General features: G+C 41.7%; 1 protein-coding gene across 2 annotated transcripts in view; it reads left to right on the top strand.

Annotated features, from left to right (window-relative positions):
* Positions 1-19,178, top strand: part of PLXNA1 (plexin A1) — a 224,154-nt gene that overhangs the window by 157,571 nt on the left and 47,405 nt on the right. For both annotated transcript variants that reach the window (XM_072420537.1, XM_072420539.1), the window contains exon 10: positions 13,006-13,206. In XM_072420537.1, the coding sequence (XP_072276638.1) occupies positions 13,006-13,206 (201 nt within the window). The remainder of the gene's footprint in view (positions 1-13,005; positions 13,207-19,178) is intronic.

Below are 19,178 nucleotides of genomic sequence, written 5' to 3'. Positions count from 1 at the left end.
TTTGTTTGTTTCTATTGTGAGGAAATAATACAGAAGTGACTGTTGTAGGTTTTTAAGCCACCGGGTTACAATCTTCCAAAGCTAACCCCTATCTGCTACCCCCTCCTCCTGTGGAAGTCTGCCTTCGCTCCCAAGTCCTCCATATATAGGTCAGACGTGTCCTGGGGTTATTGTTTGGATATATGGTGACTGACAGTTCTGGGAATGGTAAGGTTAGGACAGGGAGCACATCTGTCTTTGCCTCCACTACAATTCCTTAACCTTCTCTAGCTCTGAAATGGACTGGAGGTGCCTTGCCGCCCCTGGCACTGTAAGGCTAAAGCTTTCTTTCTCTTAGCTATTCGCTGCTTCTCCCAGAATCCTCTGCAAGCCGGGTGAGCATCAATGATTGTAAACGCCAACCATGCATAAAGAAGAATTCCAGAAGGGAGAAAATTTAGCGGAAAAATTATACAGTTTTGTTTTCCGCAGAGCTTCGTTTGCTGATACAGGTTAAAAGCTTTATTTTTGTGTTTCCCATTCCTTGCATCTTGATTGATGAATAGATTTTCACTGTATGAAAATATGAATGAATTGTGTTGTCAGGAGTATTCACTTTGTACGTTTAGATCTACGCTCCGTATATGGAAATGATGCATTGAATAGAACAGGAACAGCCTAGCTGCTCAAGTCTTTATTCAGGTTTTGCTGTAGTACATAGACTCCTGTCCTCTCCCCTTCTTCCTCATCACCACCACCTCCCTTTGATGATTTGGGAACTCCTGTTTGCGATGCAAGACAGAAATTCCAAGACACTCTTCTACTGATGATACAGCCATCTAGGAGAATTAGGGCCCACAGTATGCTATACCTAGGCTCATCCTACTTGAGAGGTCTGGAAGCATTTTCCTCTTGTGAGAATTTGGAGGAGTCTTTAGATAGTTGCCACCCAGAACAAGTAAGGGTGACTGAGACTGAGTTCTGATAACTCTGATTGGCCCATGAAATAGGACACCTAGATATTTCTAGTGCTAAACACAAAAGAAAGGTAACCTATTGCTTTGCCTTGATTGAATAAAGAGCAGGTATGTTGCAGTGCAAATAATATAGGGAATAAAATAAATCATTGTGTTCCCTTAGCCATTATCAGTTAATGAATTGTCATATTGTGGCTGCATCTAGTTATTTCTTCTTATAATACATAGATACTATTATTCCAATGGTTTTACAATCATTAGATGGTTTTATTTTATTGGATTTTAGTTGTTGTCCTGCAGTTTTTATGCATTCCATTGCCTTTTCCTGTGCTTATGTTTCCATTGTTCTGGGATGGGGCACAGCACGGCACTCTGAACTCTGTACAGGCGGAGCCAATGGAAACTGCCGCACAAGATAAGGGAAAACAAAGATAAAATACACAGGAGCCAAAGAAAAGGGAAGGATTTAGGGAAATTTTCAGGATGGCATATGGAAGTGGAGATGGGAAAACCTTTTAAAAGGAGAAACTGATTTTTAATGAATTCCTTCTTTTCCCCAAATGAGCCCTAGCATGTTGGATATTCCTTTTTTCAGTGGCCATGACCCTATTGCAACCGTTCAGTGTAATACTCCTCACCTATAGGAATGAATAGGGCCACTGCTGCACGATTTATATTCCAAGCACTTCATCTGAGAATGGATTTGCCAACGTTTTCCAGGACAACAAAAAATCATGTGCAATAAACTTTCTGATTTTCCCCGCTTTCTTAATCCCAGGTTTATAAATGTTACCCAGTTATCGGTAGCTAATCTTTCGACTTACTTGTGAAATCATAGAATATATTACGGGCAGAGCAGCAGCAGATGCTTTAGTGTTAGAGAGGTGAAGACTGGCCACTGACAATATGTGCAATCTGCCGCCACTGCGCTGCCTGTTATCTATGCATTACAAGGAGGGGGACCTTCTGAACCGCCAAAGAGAGAGGCTGCAATTCAGCTTTGATTAATGATGTGTCCAGAACCAGTCCGCACAAATATTTCCTACCTCCATTCTCTACCAATATTCCACCCATTCTCCTGACAGCCTATTCCACTGGCTGCAGATGACCAAATGTACCGGCAATAAGAAAGGATTCAGCAGCCAAGACATCGGAAAGTCGCATCTGGGCCTGAGTCTGTGCAGAGAGGAGGCGATGAGAGGGTGGCAGGGAGGCTTCTCACTGACTGATCTCCTAGATTGTATAACTTAGTCGCATGACTATGGGGCCTGTAATATGTTGGCGATATTTAGATATACTGTATATACAGTTTTTAAATAGTTCAGCGACACATTCCAGCATATACAATTCATAAGGGATTGGACTATAAATAGAAGTTGTTGTGTGATCCATACATCCATAGTCTGTAGTCTACCCAATGTCCTACCTAAGGTGGGAAGCAGTCGGTGGGCCTTCGGTGGCAATAAACAAACAAGCTGCCTTGTCAGACTCTTCATCTTAATTATGCGGCCTGCGGTTCTCCTGCAGACATTATCTCCCGCATGTGGCGAGCTGGAGTTTAGGAGGAAGGGATGGGGGCAGAAGGTGTGCGCCGACAAGTCCCATCTTTGTAACTTAGCGGTCTTATGTGATGCCTGCAATTAAAAATGAATTATCGTTTAATAAAAAGTCTGATCTCCCTGGATTAGCTGGCTGGCCCCGCTTGCTCACAGTTAAGGTTGCTTGCAAATTAAGGCTGAGTTCAGAAGAAGGTGACTGCAAAGTTATTTTAAGGGAATTTTTTTTCTCTCTCCCCTAATGCCGGGGATGATATTCATCCTCTGCGGTTTGCGGATTTCTCGTTTTATTCCTTAATGCCACATTCCAGGCAGCCCTTACATACAGGGAACTGTTGACACTGTTTAGGAAATGATGCAGCAGTGTGGAAGTTTGAAGTTCACCTCTTAAGGAGTTTAATGCCAATTACTAAAAACCTTTTAAAATCTGCAGCTTTATTTAAAATACCCCCTGCAGCGAAGACACTTCTTGTTGAAGTGACAGCCGGCTTCCAACTGTGCTCCTGCCCCAACACACATTGGGCCTGATTTATCAAAGCCCCCATGGACTGGATAGGATTGACTATTATTGGAGAACCAGGGGGATCCAGCAAACCTAAAATGGATCTGGTTCAAGATTGAAAACATTTGCCAAATAATATCAAACGATTTTAAGAAATTCCTCTCAAATTTGCTGGATCACCCAGGTTCTCCATTGTTTGTCTGTCTTCTCCAATCTTGGAGGGCTTTGGTAAATCTGGCCCATTGTGTAGAGTTTACATTTTGGACAGAATTAAAAATGATTAGGATCCTTTTTGCTATTTTGGTCACCATTAGCAACATTTACTCATTTAGAATCTACCCACACCGAGGTCGTTGCATTAGAATGCGACCATGTCCGTGACCTAAACTCCATCTAGCCCTTCTGCAGGCTACCTGCTTGCTTGTTCCAGATGATGCCATTGCATTTTCACTTTCTAATCCGCTATCTTTCCTGTAATAATCTACAGAATGCAAATCGTCGATTGAAATAGTCATTCCCATTACATTCTCTCAAGTTGTAATCCAGAAAAGGGCTTCAAAATCAGCATTCAGACACGCCGTTTGATTGTAAAAGTCCTGATTTTTTGTATTTCTGCTTACTCCTAGAATGCCAATGAGGGCTTGAGAGATGTACGTCAAAATAAAAAGAATCTGCGGCTAGCTGCATGCAGATCGACCTGTCAGTCTGTGTGAGATTTATGATGGGCAGGAAAAACGTGTATCGATTTGTATCAATCTGCTGAATTCTAAAATGTGCCCAGATTGTGTTCAATGGTCATCTTTTTGTTTCCATACCAAAGCCACTTTTCAGTCCCTTGGATACATGGAAGTGGTACTCGTGACCACCTATTCTGCACCTGTTCTTCATGTTATTCCTGAGCGGGAAGGGGACATCCATCTGCCATTCAAGGAGCATGACTGAGAATGCTGTTAAAGGGAGAACCGCAAGGGGCAGTGCCGGTGGCCTTTGCTATTACAGAGCTCTTTGTCTCCATCAGATTGGTCCTGTAACTGAAGTGTTTGACTAATGAAAGCCATTCTGCCAAGTATGCTCCTCCGCCTATTCTATTTGCTGCTTGGCTTTTCTCTATAAGCATCACAACATTTAGTTGAAGGCTCTGCTGCAACTATAAGACCTAAAGCTACCCTGCACTCGGGATTCCAAAATAACCAATGCATGAAAAAGACTCAAATACTTTGGAGGATTTTAACCAACACAAGTCAATTCAGCTATACAGACAGTGACATAGGAGGAGGAGAGGACCCTTCCTAGAAGAGCTTTTACAATCTAGGAGGTGGGGGAAGTATCACACAATAGGAATGGAGATATGGAATGGTGGGAAGTAGTGAGGGTTTTAGGAGACAGAAGAAGATGGGTAGGCAAGTTTGGTTATGCAATGTAGGGGATGACTTCAGTGCCTGCAACTGATGCACAGAGCCCCCTATAGAAGAGGCTGCAGGGGGACCAATCACGAGAAGTCTGCAGGTGAGGAGGGTATAAGATAAGTAAATGTGCCCATTGCACCCCCCTATACAAAAATTTGAATTTACCCTTGCAGTGTGGGGATAGCTGCATTGTTTATATATAAAATATAATGTTGAATAGTTTGAAAGGGGCTATGTATTTTTCACACTGTGTTTTTGGTTTGTTTATTGATTTCTTAGTGTTTTCTTCCCATTGAAACCAAAGTGTTTTCTGGTATTAATTGGAGCAAAGAGTAGAAGAGCACAGAATCCATTATTATAACTGTTTTCCAGCTGGTCTCTATTACAAGATAAATTGTTGGAATCTACTTCTACAGAGTGACAACAAAATCATTCAACTTTGTATTCTTTAAATTCATATTCTGATTTTCTCATTCGTTCTCTAGCGTTCTGTGTGTGATCTGTGCCTGGCAGTAGTCTGGTATGATATCTCAGGCCCATAGATTCTTGGCATACCGTCAGTTTCCTGCCAAAGGTGGGGGGAATGCAGACTGCGCGTGACCAGGGGATATTCCAAATGCCGCTTGTGACATCACATGTACAGCAAACAGCCTTCCTTGTTTTTTAGAAACCAAAACAAAGTTTTTCAAACTCCAAACAGGGGAAACACGTGTCGGGACATTGCTGCCAGTTCCACTTACAGTGCCTGCGTAGGAAGTTGGAGTCACAAAATGCAGCTATTCTGGAATGAGCCAAATTAACCTTTTCGTAGACTCTTTCAGAAGTATAATTAGAAAAGGTTTTTGAAGCTGATATGTTTCCCAAATCAAGGCCAAGTTCATTTCAATAAATGTGTATTAGGTCAGGCCAGGTCAGTTTTGTTGGATAAGTTGCAATGGTTTTTTAAGCCGGGTGGGAAGAAAATGTAGGGAGGTGGCAGCCCCTGTATTGTTACCCAACTCTTCAGTAACCACCCAAAAACAGCCGGGTGGTTACTGAAAAGTGCTAGGTGGTATGCCCAGCTGAAGGGGGCTGGGAAGAACACTGAAGTGGACCTGTAATATGCATATAGTAGGATGTTCTGAATAGGGCACAGGGAGGGAAAGTGTTGGCAGCTTATGGATCACCCTGTAAGATTGCCTAGCACAGGTCTGCTTTTAAAATCGAGATCAAAAAAGCTTAGACCAAGACCCGACGGTCCATATGGTTGATGACCTCCTCAACAAACTACATCTCTGATTTCATGGTTCTCTTTTAGAATTTGAATACCAGGTATCCTCATCCCCCCCCCCCCCCCCCGTAATATTATTGTTTTATATCATATGTGTTTCTTACTGTGGTTTTTATTGGATGTACAATTTCTCTATTTTCATATTGTTCTTTCTTATGAAATGCAAATATAGATTTGCCAATAGAATCAAAATCACAGTAAGTGATCAAACCAAATTTGCCAGCACTGGCTATTTTCTAGTTACCTTTGGTCCCCAGGCATTCATGGTGGATTGGGGGGAGGGGTGTCTAGTTTGGGTATTTTGGTAGGAGAAAACTTTGTTCTAGGGTTTTGCTCCATAATAAGCGTCAGGCCCAATAGTAGAAGCTCTGCATTCTCAGGATAGACCACTCCATTGCTTGCTGTTATAATATGGCAGGAGGTGGTATAAATTTAGGGTAATACTTTTTTAACCAAGCTGCAGTCCTATATCAATGTATCATGCCTTGCCCTTACCATTCTTAAAGTGGACTTTTCAGTAGATACGTTGGTGACATATTATATTACAACAGCCTCAAGTACTTTGTCTAGTCTGAGATTTTTCCATTTGAACATAGACAGGCACCAGGATTTATATGATTGTGCCCTCTCTGAGCCAGACCAGGAAGTAGATGGTGACCCTGGATGATGTCTGATCAAAAATATCAGATGGAATGATTGTCAGGTGTAGTTCTATAGGCAATAATATAATACAGGACATTACTTAACAAGACAAAATATATCTGGTGCTGGGTCCACTTTAAGTGAATCTCCCAGGGTTGGCTTTAGTGGGCTTTTCCCATTTGTCTCCAGTAGCTCAGTGTAAGCTGGGTGCGTCCCCTCTCCAGGTGTTTCCTGTTTTGGATTCCCACTTCATAGTTTTTAGATTAGGTCATTTGGACATGTACAGTTAGGCGTATGACCCTAATATTTCCGATAAGGAATTGGAAACTTTATTCGGCTGCATCTAAAAATGCGTGCAGTCTTTTGTCGGGTGAATTGTGAAAAAGTGTGAGCTGGCCATCTAACTCGTGGCAGGTGACATCACTGAGGTGCGGCCCAAAATGCCCCAGTGATGACAATACATCCGAAATGATAATCTTTTCTCCTGTGAATGTGATGATTTAATTTCACTGCCATTTCCTGCAGCAGCTAAAGTGTACCTATCACTGAGCATTCTTCATGTGCTGGAAAACATATTGCAGACCAATGTTTTAAAGAAAATTGAATATCCGTAATTTCATCTCATCGACAAGCGGAATGTTGGTTTTGTTCATAAAATGGTTGTCGCTGGCATGTGTTTTATTTTTCGTTGGCCGCTTCTCATTCAGCTGCCTGGCTGTGATCACAATATTTATATCTGCAAAGCTTAACATGTTCATCCAGTGTGCCAGGTCACAGATGCTGCATTTCCAGGTGCCGCTGCTGTGGATTCTGCTCAATCAGCTGTTCCTTCAGCTCCCCAGGTCACACCACTCCCTTGTTACCAGTCCCCTCTATGAAGCAGGGACAGGTGTGAATTCCTGACACGCTACAAATTCTTCCTTTGCTTCCTTTGGTTGATGTCGCCCTGTAGTGGCAGAGGCCAGAAATGCTTTGAAATGTGAATAAAAATTTTAGGATTGAACTGCTGCTTTTGTGGCTCTCATTTTCATTAGGGCATTTTTTTTTGCACCTCCCAGCATCCTTTTTTTTCTTCTGATTTTATTACAGGTCAGTGTGTACCTTGGTTCCAGGCACTGCCCACATGGAAAGGAATTATGCAGCACAGAATCATGTGACAAATAGTTGTTGTCCCTCCTAGAAGTTTGCGGAATCTCTCTGCAACCAAAAAGTACATTAGCATGAATTCTTAGCTAGCATTTACAGCTAACCCATTGACTTTGATGCCTTTGGTTGCTTTTCAAAGGAGGAAATCTGCTAAAATAAATCAACCCATATTTGGATTGGAAGCGAATAAAGACATCATAACCTTGCTTAGTAGAAGGGTTTCTTTAAAGCTCACCTGCCACCCAGGTGTATACTTGTCTTGCAACTACTGCAAAATAACCAGTGCTTCCTGGTAATGGGAAGCATTGTGACTTTCTCCAATGACTGAATATTTGGACCTATGAACCAACAGGCCAGAACATTGATATATATTTTATTAGTGGGTTGCGCTTTAAAGAGCAATCACTTTGCTCTGAATATCAAAGGAGGCAAGGTCTCTTGAGGGTTAAATATGCAAAACCATTTCCAGTTTCACCAGCCAAGCACAAAGTTATACCACATCGACATCATCCTATTTGTCACACAGTCTTCTTTATCATTCCCTATTCAGCGTGAGAAAATAAATGGGAGAATCTGATTGGCCATTATGCCATAAACCGTTCTTGATAAAGGAGGGTAAATATATTTATTTATTGCTGAAGGTCACATGTCAGACCATTTATTAAAGCCGCGTTAAGTAGAACAGAGCGTTTTTTACCGCCGATCGTTACTCGCTGTGGATTAGGAAAGCTCATTAATGCGGCTTGACTGATATAAATGATTTACCTTTCAGTCGCAGGGCCGCTTTTTCCACACCTGTCTTTATCACCTAACACGACTTAATCATACAGCGGCATCATAAATCCGCCAGCTTCGTCATCCGCTTAATATCGCTTGTGACGGCTCTGGCCCTCAACCCATCTCCTGAGAGGGTCCCACTGGTGCCACTTTGCAGCTGTTGAAATTGCATTTTCCTTTGTTTGGAGTTTGCAATGAGCCGGATTTATGCCTCTCGTCCATGGCAAGGAATATTAATACATTACTCCTGCAGAACATAGCTGGCATCTCACTTGGGCCTAAGTGACAAATGCATCGGCCCTGATTGAGAGCGAGTCTATCCTGGTCCTGCGGGGTCCAATCAGGAGTGGGTGCCCAAATGTTATTACTGAACAGAATTGTAATGAGAGATGTCTTGCTTGTAACCTGTCCATTACTAGGCATGAAGACATTTATTACACAGCTGAACCTGCAAATTTACCTATTGTGAACTGTATGCTGGGTGTACAGTGTAGGAAAGAAGTATTTGAGAAGTATTGTACGTTTGCCCTCTGACAAAGAAATGACCAGTCTATAATTGTAATAGTAGGTTTATTGTGGGTGTGAGAGACAGAATAACAACAAAAGAACCCTCAGAAACTCGGTGCTCAAAAGTCAAAGCTTGATGTGCATTGTAATGAGTGAAATAAATATTTGATCCCCTATCAACCAGCAAGATTTCAGGCTCTGTGGTGTCTTCCCTGTATGCAGGTAAGGAGCTGAGATTAGGAGCAAGACCAGTGTGCCTCTTGTACAAAAAGAGAGAGCAGCAATGACTGGTCTGTATTACAGGAAGCTCATGCACGGAGACATTTTCACACTGCTTTACTGCACAGACCTGCACGAAAAACACAAAGCACATCAAGATTCAAGTAGGAATGACATGGATCTTGAATTTAGACACCATTTACTTTCCAGGGAGTTAGGATTTTAATTTTATGTTATCCCAGAATGTTTTGGTATTCTTAGTATATAATGGCTGTACAGAGTTTCATTTTTATGGAAATCCCCTGCAAAATTCCTTACCTGGAGATCCTTTCAGTTTGCTGTCAGGGTTTCCATCTAATAGACCCAAAACAGTTTCTGCCTTAATCTCCAATGGAGCTTGCATCGTAAACATTTGGCATGCTAGTATTAGATTTTCATGTGGTTTCAGATTCAGAACAGAACCGAAGCTTCATAAGCCTACAATCCCAATTTCTAAGCCTTTGGGCCACCTACAGCCTATCAAACTGCCCTTCATTTTATTTTTCATTTTGTGCTATGAAAACAGTTCATTGCAGCTGATGGTTCCTTAACTACCCGGCTCCTGGGATCTCCATACAGATATTTTGCCTCTGGGTCTTTCGGCATCAAAACATGTTATTAGTTTGCGGATGCGGGGCTCCCCCTGTACTTAAAGCTGCGAGGCTTTAGTCTCTGAGGCCCTCTTCTCTCTTCTGGCCTTGTCCCTCTTGGCCTGACCCTGCAATAAAGTTGGTGAATTGCATCAGAGATTCTGCTGGAGATTCTAAGGGCCCGGAGGGAGCTCTGTGTTGTTGTCTGTCTTCTGCTTCTTTGCTCACCGCAAACACGTACTTAGCAGCTACAAGCCAGAGATGGAGAATGTTTTTATAGCAGGCAGGTTGTGTGTACAGGTGTCATGGTGGAGATGGAACATTCAAGGCAGGTCTTTCATCAGATTAGACAGGTAGAAAACAATTTCTGATCTCTGTTGCTCGCCCTAAGCTCTCCATGTGAAGCTGCACACCCAGCTCCTTGCTCCATAACCAATATGGCGACATTTCTTTAACCACTTTCTGCTTAAGCTAACGCTGCAGATATGTCTCCTACTTCTCCACACACCCAGCTCCTTGCTCCATAACCAATATGGCGACATTTCTTTAACCACTTTCTGCTTAAGCTAACGCTGCAGATATGTCTCCTACTTCTCCAGGGATTTTGGGCCACTATTATTGTCAAGTTTGCATTGCAAACAGTTGTAAGATAATTTAAATTGTATTAAATAATTGGAATGTTTGAATATAGTAATATTTCAGTTGATACCAAAAGTGACAGGAAATGGCCTTTTAGACAGCTGTCAGGTGTCACCATTGGAAAATTTCTCTTCTGTTCCTGTTCCAATGACAACTGTAACATTTAAAATTTCTCAGGACTCTTTGCTTTAGTGATAGCAGCCAGGGTGAATCTTCCCACTTCAAAACTTTTTTTATTTAGCTAAATAACTGTCTGAGATTGGTGTTGACAGGTATAATTCAGGATCACATTTGTGGCGTTCGCATACAACTCTCGGAATGACTCTGTGATACAGCTGTGTCCTATGTCGTCTCTGCACTCAATGACCAGATGGCTCCACATTATCCACGGAGCCCTGTCTCCATCCTGCTTCCTCTCTTCTCCACCCTGATCTCTCATTGTGCCAGGCACGAGAAGTGTGAAACGCGCAGAATTGTGCTGATCTTGTTCATTATAATCTGACTCCATCTGCTACCCTGAACGCTGCATCGCTAACTTGCTTTCCAGACTTATGTGTAAGAGACTTGGGTTTTTTTTTATCCTGTTCATATTTTCACACTTTGCCTTCTGCTCTTGGATCGCTGGCCGCTATATCTTTGCTATGTACTGAGCTAGTTGAAAAATTCTCTTTCCTGCATCACCCAGGACTAAAAAATAAACCCATAAAGTAAATGTAAAAACCTAATAAAAGTTTGCAGATATTGTTTTTATTTATCATTATTAATTATCTTGGAGTGCCTTGCACCAACACTATGGGCTATGGCTATGGATGTTCCAGTTAGAAAATGTTTTTAGAAGAACTAGTTTGAGTAAGCTAGGAAACAACCCACAGTGGATAAACAAAAAGTCAAACATTTTTGTTTAGTTGTTAAAGTCCATGATGGCAATCTAAAGTGTTTCAGGGGCTATAAAGAATTTCCTTCATTAAATCAACCATAGTTATATCTTTGTCCATAAAGGAGATTTACCCCTCACTTTCTGTCCTAGTGACCACACAAGAAGCAATTGGTTTCCATCCCATTCTGTCCAGATGACACCATCTGTATCATTTAATTAAAAGAATACACTTTCCCTTAAAAACATCTCTCATTGTTGACAAGGTACAGAGGAGCATTTAGTTTAATTTCCAAAATTTCTTCTGGTTAACTTTGGAAGACCTATGGCCAATCAGTAGAGGTTGTACCAGTTCAAGGCTTATGGTGTTTTATTGGCGGTTCCATATTTTGCACCACAGATGGCCCATTGTTCCATTCTCCAACCGTTATTAATATGAGATTTTAGTAGATGATGAACAAATTTACAAATATGGGACTATAGAACTGGAATATCATTTTGCTTTTCGAGTTTGAGTTTTGGCTCCCTGTAGACTGATGCCCCCACCCCTGGCTGATTACCCAAGTAGCACTAATTGGTAAATTTTTGGGAGGTTAGGGCTGTGGCTTCCTCAATACTAGTGCAGACACCGCTGGCTGATACGCTTAAGGGAAAGTCAAACTGCCAAGTCTGATTTTTGCCCTCAATCTTAAATGTTCCCCCGGGTAATCAGAACATCAGCCAAGGTTTGGGCGACAGGGGCTTTCATGTCAATACACATATATGTTGGAGAAAAGATTGCTGAGCCCTCATGTCTGACCACCAGCTAATGTTTGAACCCACTATTTTATATTAGGAGTGATTCAACCCAAAAATTGTTTTTCAGGACTCACCTAGCCTTTTCTTTATCTTGGAGACTACAGAAAAGTATTCCAAAGCTTTGGCATTTCTCACTCCATGCTTTGAATTTTGCTGTGCTTTTGCAGAACTGGAGCAATGAGTCCTCATTATTTGCTTATTTTTTTAGCTGACCCTCTTCTATAAGAAAAGTCGCATTTTGGTTGGACTGTTTAGGTAATACGTTGGTCTAATCCTTACAGATTGGATTTGTTACAAATATCCTTTGCTGCTTGTTTTATAATTCCTGTATTATCAGTGAGTCTTCAGGTCACATTGCAGATGGAAGCGGATTATTGACATGGCTTTGGGGGGAGATAACAGGGTTGGTGAGCGCAGGGGGAAGGCCTGACATTAAAGCAGGGACGACGAGAGGGGAATTTTTCAGATTCCCAATTGCTGGCATTTGCCGCCTTTGCTACAATGACCAGCTGATGAAATTTAAGGGTGGTTTTGGCGCATTAAGCATGCACTAGTTAGCACCTCTCATCTCTTCGTTAGATGTTGGATGGAACTTCAGCCATCTAATACAGATCTTTCAGAGGTTACAAGAGGATCGCAGCCAGACAGAGTCCTGATTTTTTGGCAATTGTAACACTGCTGAGGCTCGTCAACTACATTTCAGTTGTCAGTCGTGGCACAGCTGTTTTTCAAGTGTAGTGGGCCATGCAGGAACATCTGTCGCCAATGTTGGGGCTGAGTAACCCAACGGCTATTGAGCCAGCAACACTTACACATATCTTACAGAAGGGAACACCAGGGAATCTGTATAAATGTGCAGATTTTAAACTTGCAATAACCGGCCATCGTCTGAATCGTTAGAGCATGCCCAGAGAAACACCTACCTGCTTGGTACATGTTGCTCCCTAGCTGGCTGGATCAGACGGCATTGCTCTCTTTGCAAGTGAAAGTTTTTATTTGACATTGTTAATTTTGATTCTTTTGATTTAAATTTTAAATGGAAATTTTATAAAATTCTAAAACTTATTTTTTAATTCCATGACAGGACTGTCCCCAGATTCTTCCTTCAACCCAAATCTACATCCCTGTAGGAGTGGTGAAACCGATCACGCTGACCGCCAAGAACCTCCCGCAGCCACAGTCCGGCCAACGCAACTACGAGTGCATCTTCCATATCCCAGGAAGCGTGACCCGCGTCACCGCATTGCGCTTTAACAGCACCAGCATCCAATGCCAGAACACTTCGGTAAGAGCCTCTTCCTGCATCAAGTACAGGCTCCTCTGTGTGTTGTTTTTTTTTTTTTGACATTTGTCATGGATTTCTATGATCTGTCATCAGTCGCTTTCTTTCTGCTTAACTCTTCAATCTGTTGCGGAGTTTGGGGGGGGCGCTAGTGTTATTATTGCTGTAACACAGCACGTATGTAATAAGAACCATGGTTTGTCTTATCAGTGACAGACTGATGAAGAGCATGAGACAATTCATTAGAGACTGACAGAACCCATATCTGTAAATCACTGATGGCCAATATTCTCTATAACAGTGGCTTGTGTAATGAAATTGCCTGAGCAAAGGATTCTGGTAAAGAGCTCAACAATACAGGGGTATGAACTTGGACTTCATATGGAAGAGTTTGTGAGAGTAGTTTGTATTTCCTATAAGCCTAACCCCAGCTAGAGTGGAGAAGAACTAAAGCGCCTTTCAGGTTTTTATTTCTGAATCCATTGGAGAGATTTGCTTTACCTTCCTTGCACTGTGGCACCCGTGTAGGAAATGTTTCTGCTTTTGGCACAGGGGGGCATTAAAAATGGACAAAAGCTTCAACCTTCCCCAGCTCATTCCAAAACAACATAAAGATTCATTTAGGGTCAGTCTGTATCCCATTTTGGTAGAATTTCATTACCTACTACACTTATAAAAGTGGACCTGTCATGTATTCTGTTCACAGAAAACCCTGAATCTTTGACCTCATCTGGCTGCACCATGCCTTAAGAAACTCCCCTTCATGGCCCTGAAAGTGCTAATGCACCAGGGGTGCTCAGGTCTTAGTAAGTTAATGAAGAACCCATTGAATTGTTTTTGGTTTTATGGCTATTATAGTAATAGCAGGTCCTTACCTTGTGTTGTCTTCATTGGCTGACTGCAGTCATCCTTTAAGGGAAAATATAGAATCAAGGATAACCTCTCCTTCTAGCAAAGCTTGGCCATATGTCACCAGTCTCAGGAGACCATTTGTCAGTGATACAAATGAAGTGGTCGAAATATGGACAAGATGCTTATCGCTGACCTGATTCATCCATAAAGGAGTTTGAAAAATTACTAAATTGTAATATTGACTCCAGATGTAAGAAGAAGCTTGTATACAAATGATCACGTTCCTTTTCCTAACTCTGGATAAATTGAATCTAAAACAATCATTGCAATGAGCTGCATTTGCAAATATGTACTTTTTGGGGCATTGCCAGACCATATTTTGCACAAATGGGCTAATGGGCTGACTCATTCAAGATGCCAAAATGTGAATGACCCTAAGGTCAAGCAACAAGTAACATTCACCCAATGAGGCATGTATTTCTGAATGATGCGTGTGCTTGTTGTGTATCTGCCTGGTTTTCATATTATCTCGGTACATGGGAAAGTCATCTTTTAGCCTGTGTGGGCGCTTTGTGGTCCCTTTCATTGAGGATGTCACTTTAAACTTATCTGCATAGTGTTTCACTCCCAGAGGGACTCTGGCAGTTTTATAAGCACAGAAGGAAAATAAAAAGCACCACCGCATTGACTATAATCCCAGGCACAGGCAGTAAAACGCAGTATTTCTTTTAAAAGGATTTCCACATTCGGAATCAGGTTTTATCTCTTACCTTGTGATCTTTTACTAAACATATTCTATTTTGTTGCAACAAATCTTTGTGTTAAAGCAAAGCTGAAGGTTTTTATTCTCCTGGTATTTGCTGAATCGGTACATGTCACAGGGCTATATGGTGACAACAAGGTATTGGCCATCAATGAGTGGGAATGCGATGTGAATAAATTCCTGATGTCTTACAATGTCCAGGAGCATTTCTGTAGTTGTGACCTCTAGTGGCCATTTATGTATTAGTCAGTACAGATAATATCCCTTAAGCTGATTATGATAGAGCCACCACTCTCTGCAATTGCTTTGGTTGGTTTTGGTTCCTCCCTGAGGTCTGCGCAAGTCCTTTATATACTGTATCCTGAAGAGATGAAATCCAAAGAAGGTTCACACTTAGTCTACTGCTGCTACCGGTATTTCTTATAATATCATTCTGCCAAAACGTGGAGCTGGAGCCTGTGGAGCGAAGGCGGACTCTTACTACTTTTATATTTTGGGTATTCCAACAGCGAGATCTCCATTCCATAATTTCCATGTATTTTAAGCTTAATTTTCACAAGCAGATCAGCTTCCAATTTTGCACCTAAAAAAACTGCATCAGATAATTTGCCTTTTTAATTGGAATTCCCATTAGATTTGACCGATCATTTATAGACATGACAACTTCTATACTTCTGATCCATATTAATCAATGCATCAGATTGCAAACCTTAATATTGGCCACTTATGATCAGTCAGCTGCAGATTTCCTTGCTGAATCGGAACAATTTCTTTTTCAGAAAGTCCACCCATGGTTACCAAGTATAACTGTTCACATGTTTATATGTGTTTTTTTTTACCTTTGTCCAGCGTTTGCCAAGAGTTCAAATATCCATTTGGGGAGGACTTTGCCCTATAGAAGAACAAAAAGTTCCTCAAATGAGTTATTTTGGCTCTGGTGATATACTTTATTTTTTTTATTATAAAGCTGCCATAATTGATCATTTTATTATAACGTTGCCCACTGCTAGGGTGACACATTCTTTCTTTTTTATTGATATCTGCAGCATTGAAAACTCCCCTTTACCATCTTTTGCCATAAAATTCTCAAAAACCACCAGTACAAACCTATTGCCTGTCATTGCTGAACAAGTTTTTGCTTGAAACCCCTGAGGAATGAGCACAATAGCAGCACAGCCAGTCCACCCACTTGCAAGCTCTCATGAACACGTGTAGGATACTGCACTTTCTTTAATTAAGGCAACAAAGGAGGTCTATACATAGTGTAGAAGCCCCCTTTATATCACAAGTTTGTTTTTTGCGTGTGTATGTTCAGTTTTGGGTTATGAGATCCAGTGCTGCCTGTCAGCCATTCACCGAAGTGGAAAGCAGATGTGGTTGTGCTTGTTAGAGGATTGCGTATGCTGGGAGATCGGAGGAGCTAGGAAAAACTCTTTTCAGGGAATTTTTATGTCAAATTTCAGAGCAAGCAGAAGCCGGGTCAATGACAGCATGAAATACTTGAGAGAGAAGTTCACTGCATCGGCCCTCAGTAGATTAATTGTGTTTGCAAAGCTCTCCAGCCAAGAAAATACAGATCTAATGTATTGACGGACAAGACGTCCCCGGGGATGTATGTTGTTGCAGGCTGCCTGGCAATCGCTTCCTCTCCAAATTCTCGTTCACTGACTGCCTCGGCCATTGCGGTGTGTGTTGTGATGCTTGGTAGGGTGGCATGGCTAAGCCTGAGCCTACATATTGATGACCTCTTCCAATGACCGCCATCTTTTCATGATCATTGGTTGATGATGGGAACCCCATATGCCGATATGGGAACCTCATGCAGTTTAACATTTGGAAATGTTAATTGTACCTTAACAATGCCCTGAAAACAGACACGATTTTGTGTTCCTCCTGAACATAGCAGTGCAGTTCCTGGTATGTGAAGGTGCCTATGCACTCTTGTATCTACAGCCTCATAGCTGTATATCTGCAATGTGAGATATGAGGACTATGATTACTAATCTCAGAAGATTTGGAATGAGATTTGATGAAACCACAACTGTTCTGCTCATTGTTCTCCTTGCTGGAGAATCTAGCATGAGGAAGCAAAGCCCTGTCGCAACAAGATTGCGGCCTCCATACAGAGGCGCAGGGCAAGGCATGATATGTCAGTAATGAGGAAAGATCAGCTGCAGGGAGGCCACGGGCAATATTTGCCTTAGTATGTGGGCATACGTTGGGTCCATATTCTTTATATTGCTTTTTTTTTTTTGGCAGCTTTGCATGACATTCTTTATTCATGAAGTGGGGCAGACCTGATAACAAATGGGGCCATGTATATAAGATCTACTTTAAAAATGCTGGTAGCCATGTTAGCCCAATGGCTTGAGATATAGACCCACTGACATGTTTTATGAGTCATGGCATTAAAGCCAGTGCCAGCCAAGCAAATAGCATTTTCAGATGGACAGCTATCAATTTACTTTCACAGCTGTGAAGCCGTCTAATAAAGATTATATTTATTTTTGCCCCTGAAATTTCTCAAATTGAAATTCATTTTTTTGTGCGTCCATTGAAATTTTGCAAGGGATTTTTTTTTTAACCTATTTCTCACTAAACTGGAAGAAAAAAAACACTGATTTCTCGTCTAGGCCTTGTTACTCCCCCTTCCTTCTCTTTTCTCCCTCTCGATGCAGCCGTCACATTTATCTTGCTCGCAGCCGCGTTTGAAAGTGAGGAGGGAGAATCAGGAGAATTTGATAGGATCCAATTAAATTTGTGCAGATAAAATGATGATGAATTGCAGCCGGGCTCCGCAGAGACACCCTGTACGCTACCGCCGGCCCCAGTCGAGCTCACAAGGAGCTGAGGTCATCAGCTGCAGAGGAGAACGAGCGCGCAGATGTGTGTATGTGCACCACATCCACAGGAGCAGAGCCCAGTCCAGCCCTGCGCGGGGTTCTGTGGGCACCTGGAGGGCGATGAGAGGGTGGGCGCTTGGGGCCGAGTCTGCTTCATATGGAGAGCACGCTTTTATTTCCAACTTTTATTGTTACCTTTGTTACAGACTAATCCATCAGCATTCTGTCAGTCAGCTGTCTGCAGAATAAATTGTGTGCAGCTTTCAAAGCATTATAATTTGGGGACCAGATTCCGGACCTCTTTCCTCAAAAAAAACCCCTGTTCATTGTCCAAGATATAGATATATATATAATACAAGCAATATATTGTCAGTTTTGTATGCTGTTTAATAATTGTATTTTGTATATAATGTCTTCATACACTCTCTGGTAATTGCATTATATGAATGTTAAAGTGGACCTGTCACTGAGAGACTAAGGAATCTGCCATTGATGAGCTAATTCCAATAGATTCTGATTGCCTGGATGTAATGCTGATCTTTGGTAAATCCGGTCACACCTGAAACATGCAGATAACAGCGATTAGCTGAACTCCTGAGCTGCATAGTAAATACATGTTTTTCTTTGGGCATTAGGGCATAGCTTGTTGTTCTCACCCCTAAAGGGGAGCCCCATGGTGAATGTCGGCCACTGTAAGAAAGAGCTCCTTATCAAATAAGTAACAATGTTTAATATGCTTCTATTTCCCTTTTTTTACCCCCTCAACATCATTGCTGAGACTCTCAGCTTCTCTATGCAATGCAGGCAGGTCACTAATGGGAGGGTGTATGATCTCTCTCTCTCTCCCCCTCTCTCTCTCCCCCTCTCTCTCTCCCCCTCTCCTCTCTCTCTCTCTCTCTCTCTCTCTCTCTCCCTCTCCCTCTCCCTCCCTCTCTCTCCCTCTCTTCCTCTTTCTTCTCCTCTCCTCCTTTTTTCTTCTTTCTCATAGTTTTCTCCAGCATTTCACATAAATCCATGCTGGCACCTATCTGGTTTTTTGTAACGACAGTCGGAGATAAATCCTGAAATTAATTCTGGAGACACATCTGGTAAACACGACATAAAGCCGCTCAATCACAATAATGCATTTAATTTGTTGATATTTATTTTTTAAATTCTGGTTTTCCCCTTTTAATAAAATATGCTGAAAAGAAGAATGTCTATCCCCCCACAAAGTCAGCTCCCTGCCAAAAATAAATGTATCACCATATTTAATTAGCTAAATTGAGCAGTTTGTGCTTTTCATGGAATGCTGACGGTGGAATAATATGGGGTTTTGTGGGCAGAGTTCTCCCTCATCGGGGAGATACAAAATATCCATTTAAATGGGACCTCTAAATGCGACAGAAAATTGGAGTAAATGCTTTCTAATGGGGACACCGCAATAGAAACACAAAACTTTCAACCCTGCCCCAATTTTCCTAATTATAAAATGTTTTTGGCCATAAATTCTACTTTAGAAAACAAGATTCTAGCTC

This window comes from Pyxicephalus adspersus, chromosome 8, assembly GCF_032062135.1.
Source record: "Pyxicephalus adspersus chromosome 8, UCB_Pads_2.0, whole genome shotgun sequence".
Classification (NCBI taxonomy): domain Eukaryota; kingdom Metazoa; phylum Chordata; class Amphibia; order Anura; family Pyxicephalidae; genus Pyxicephalus; species Pyxicephalus adspersus.
The sequence above is the reverse complement of the archived record's forward strand: the minus strand, read 5'-3'. Positions and strand labels throughout refer to the sequence as shown.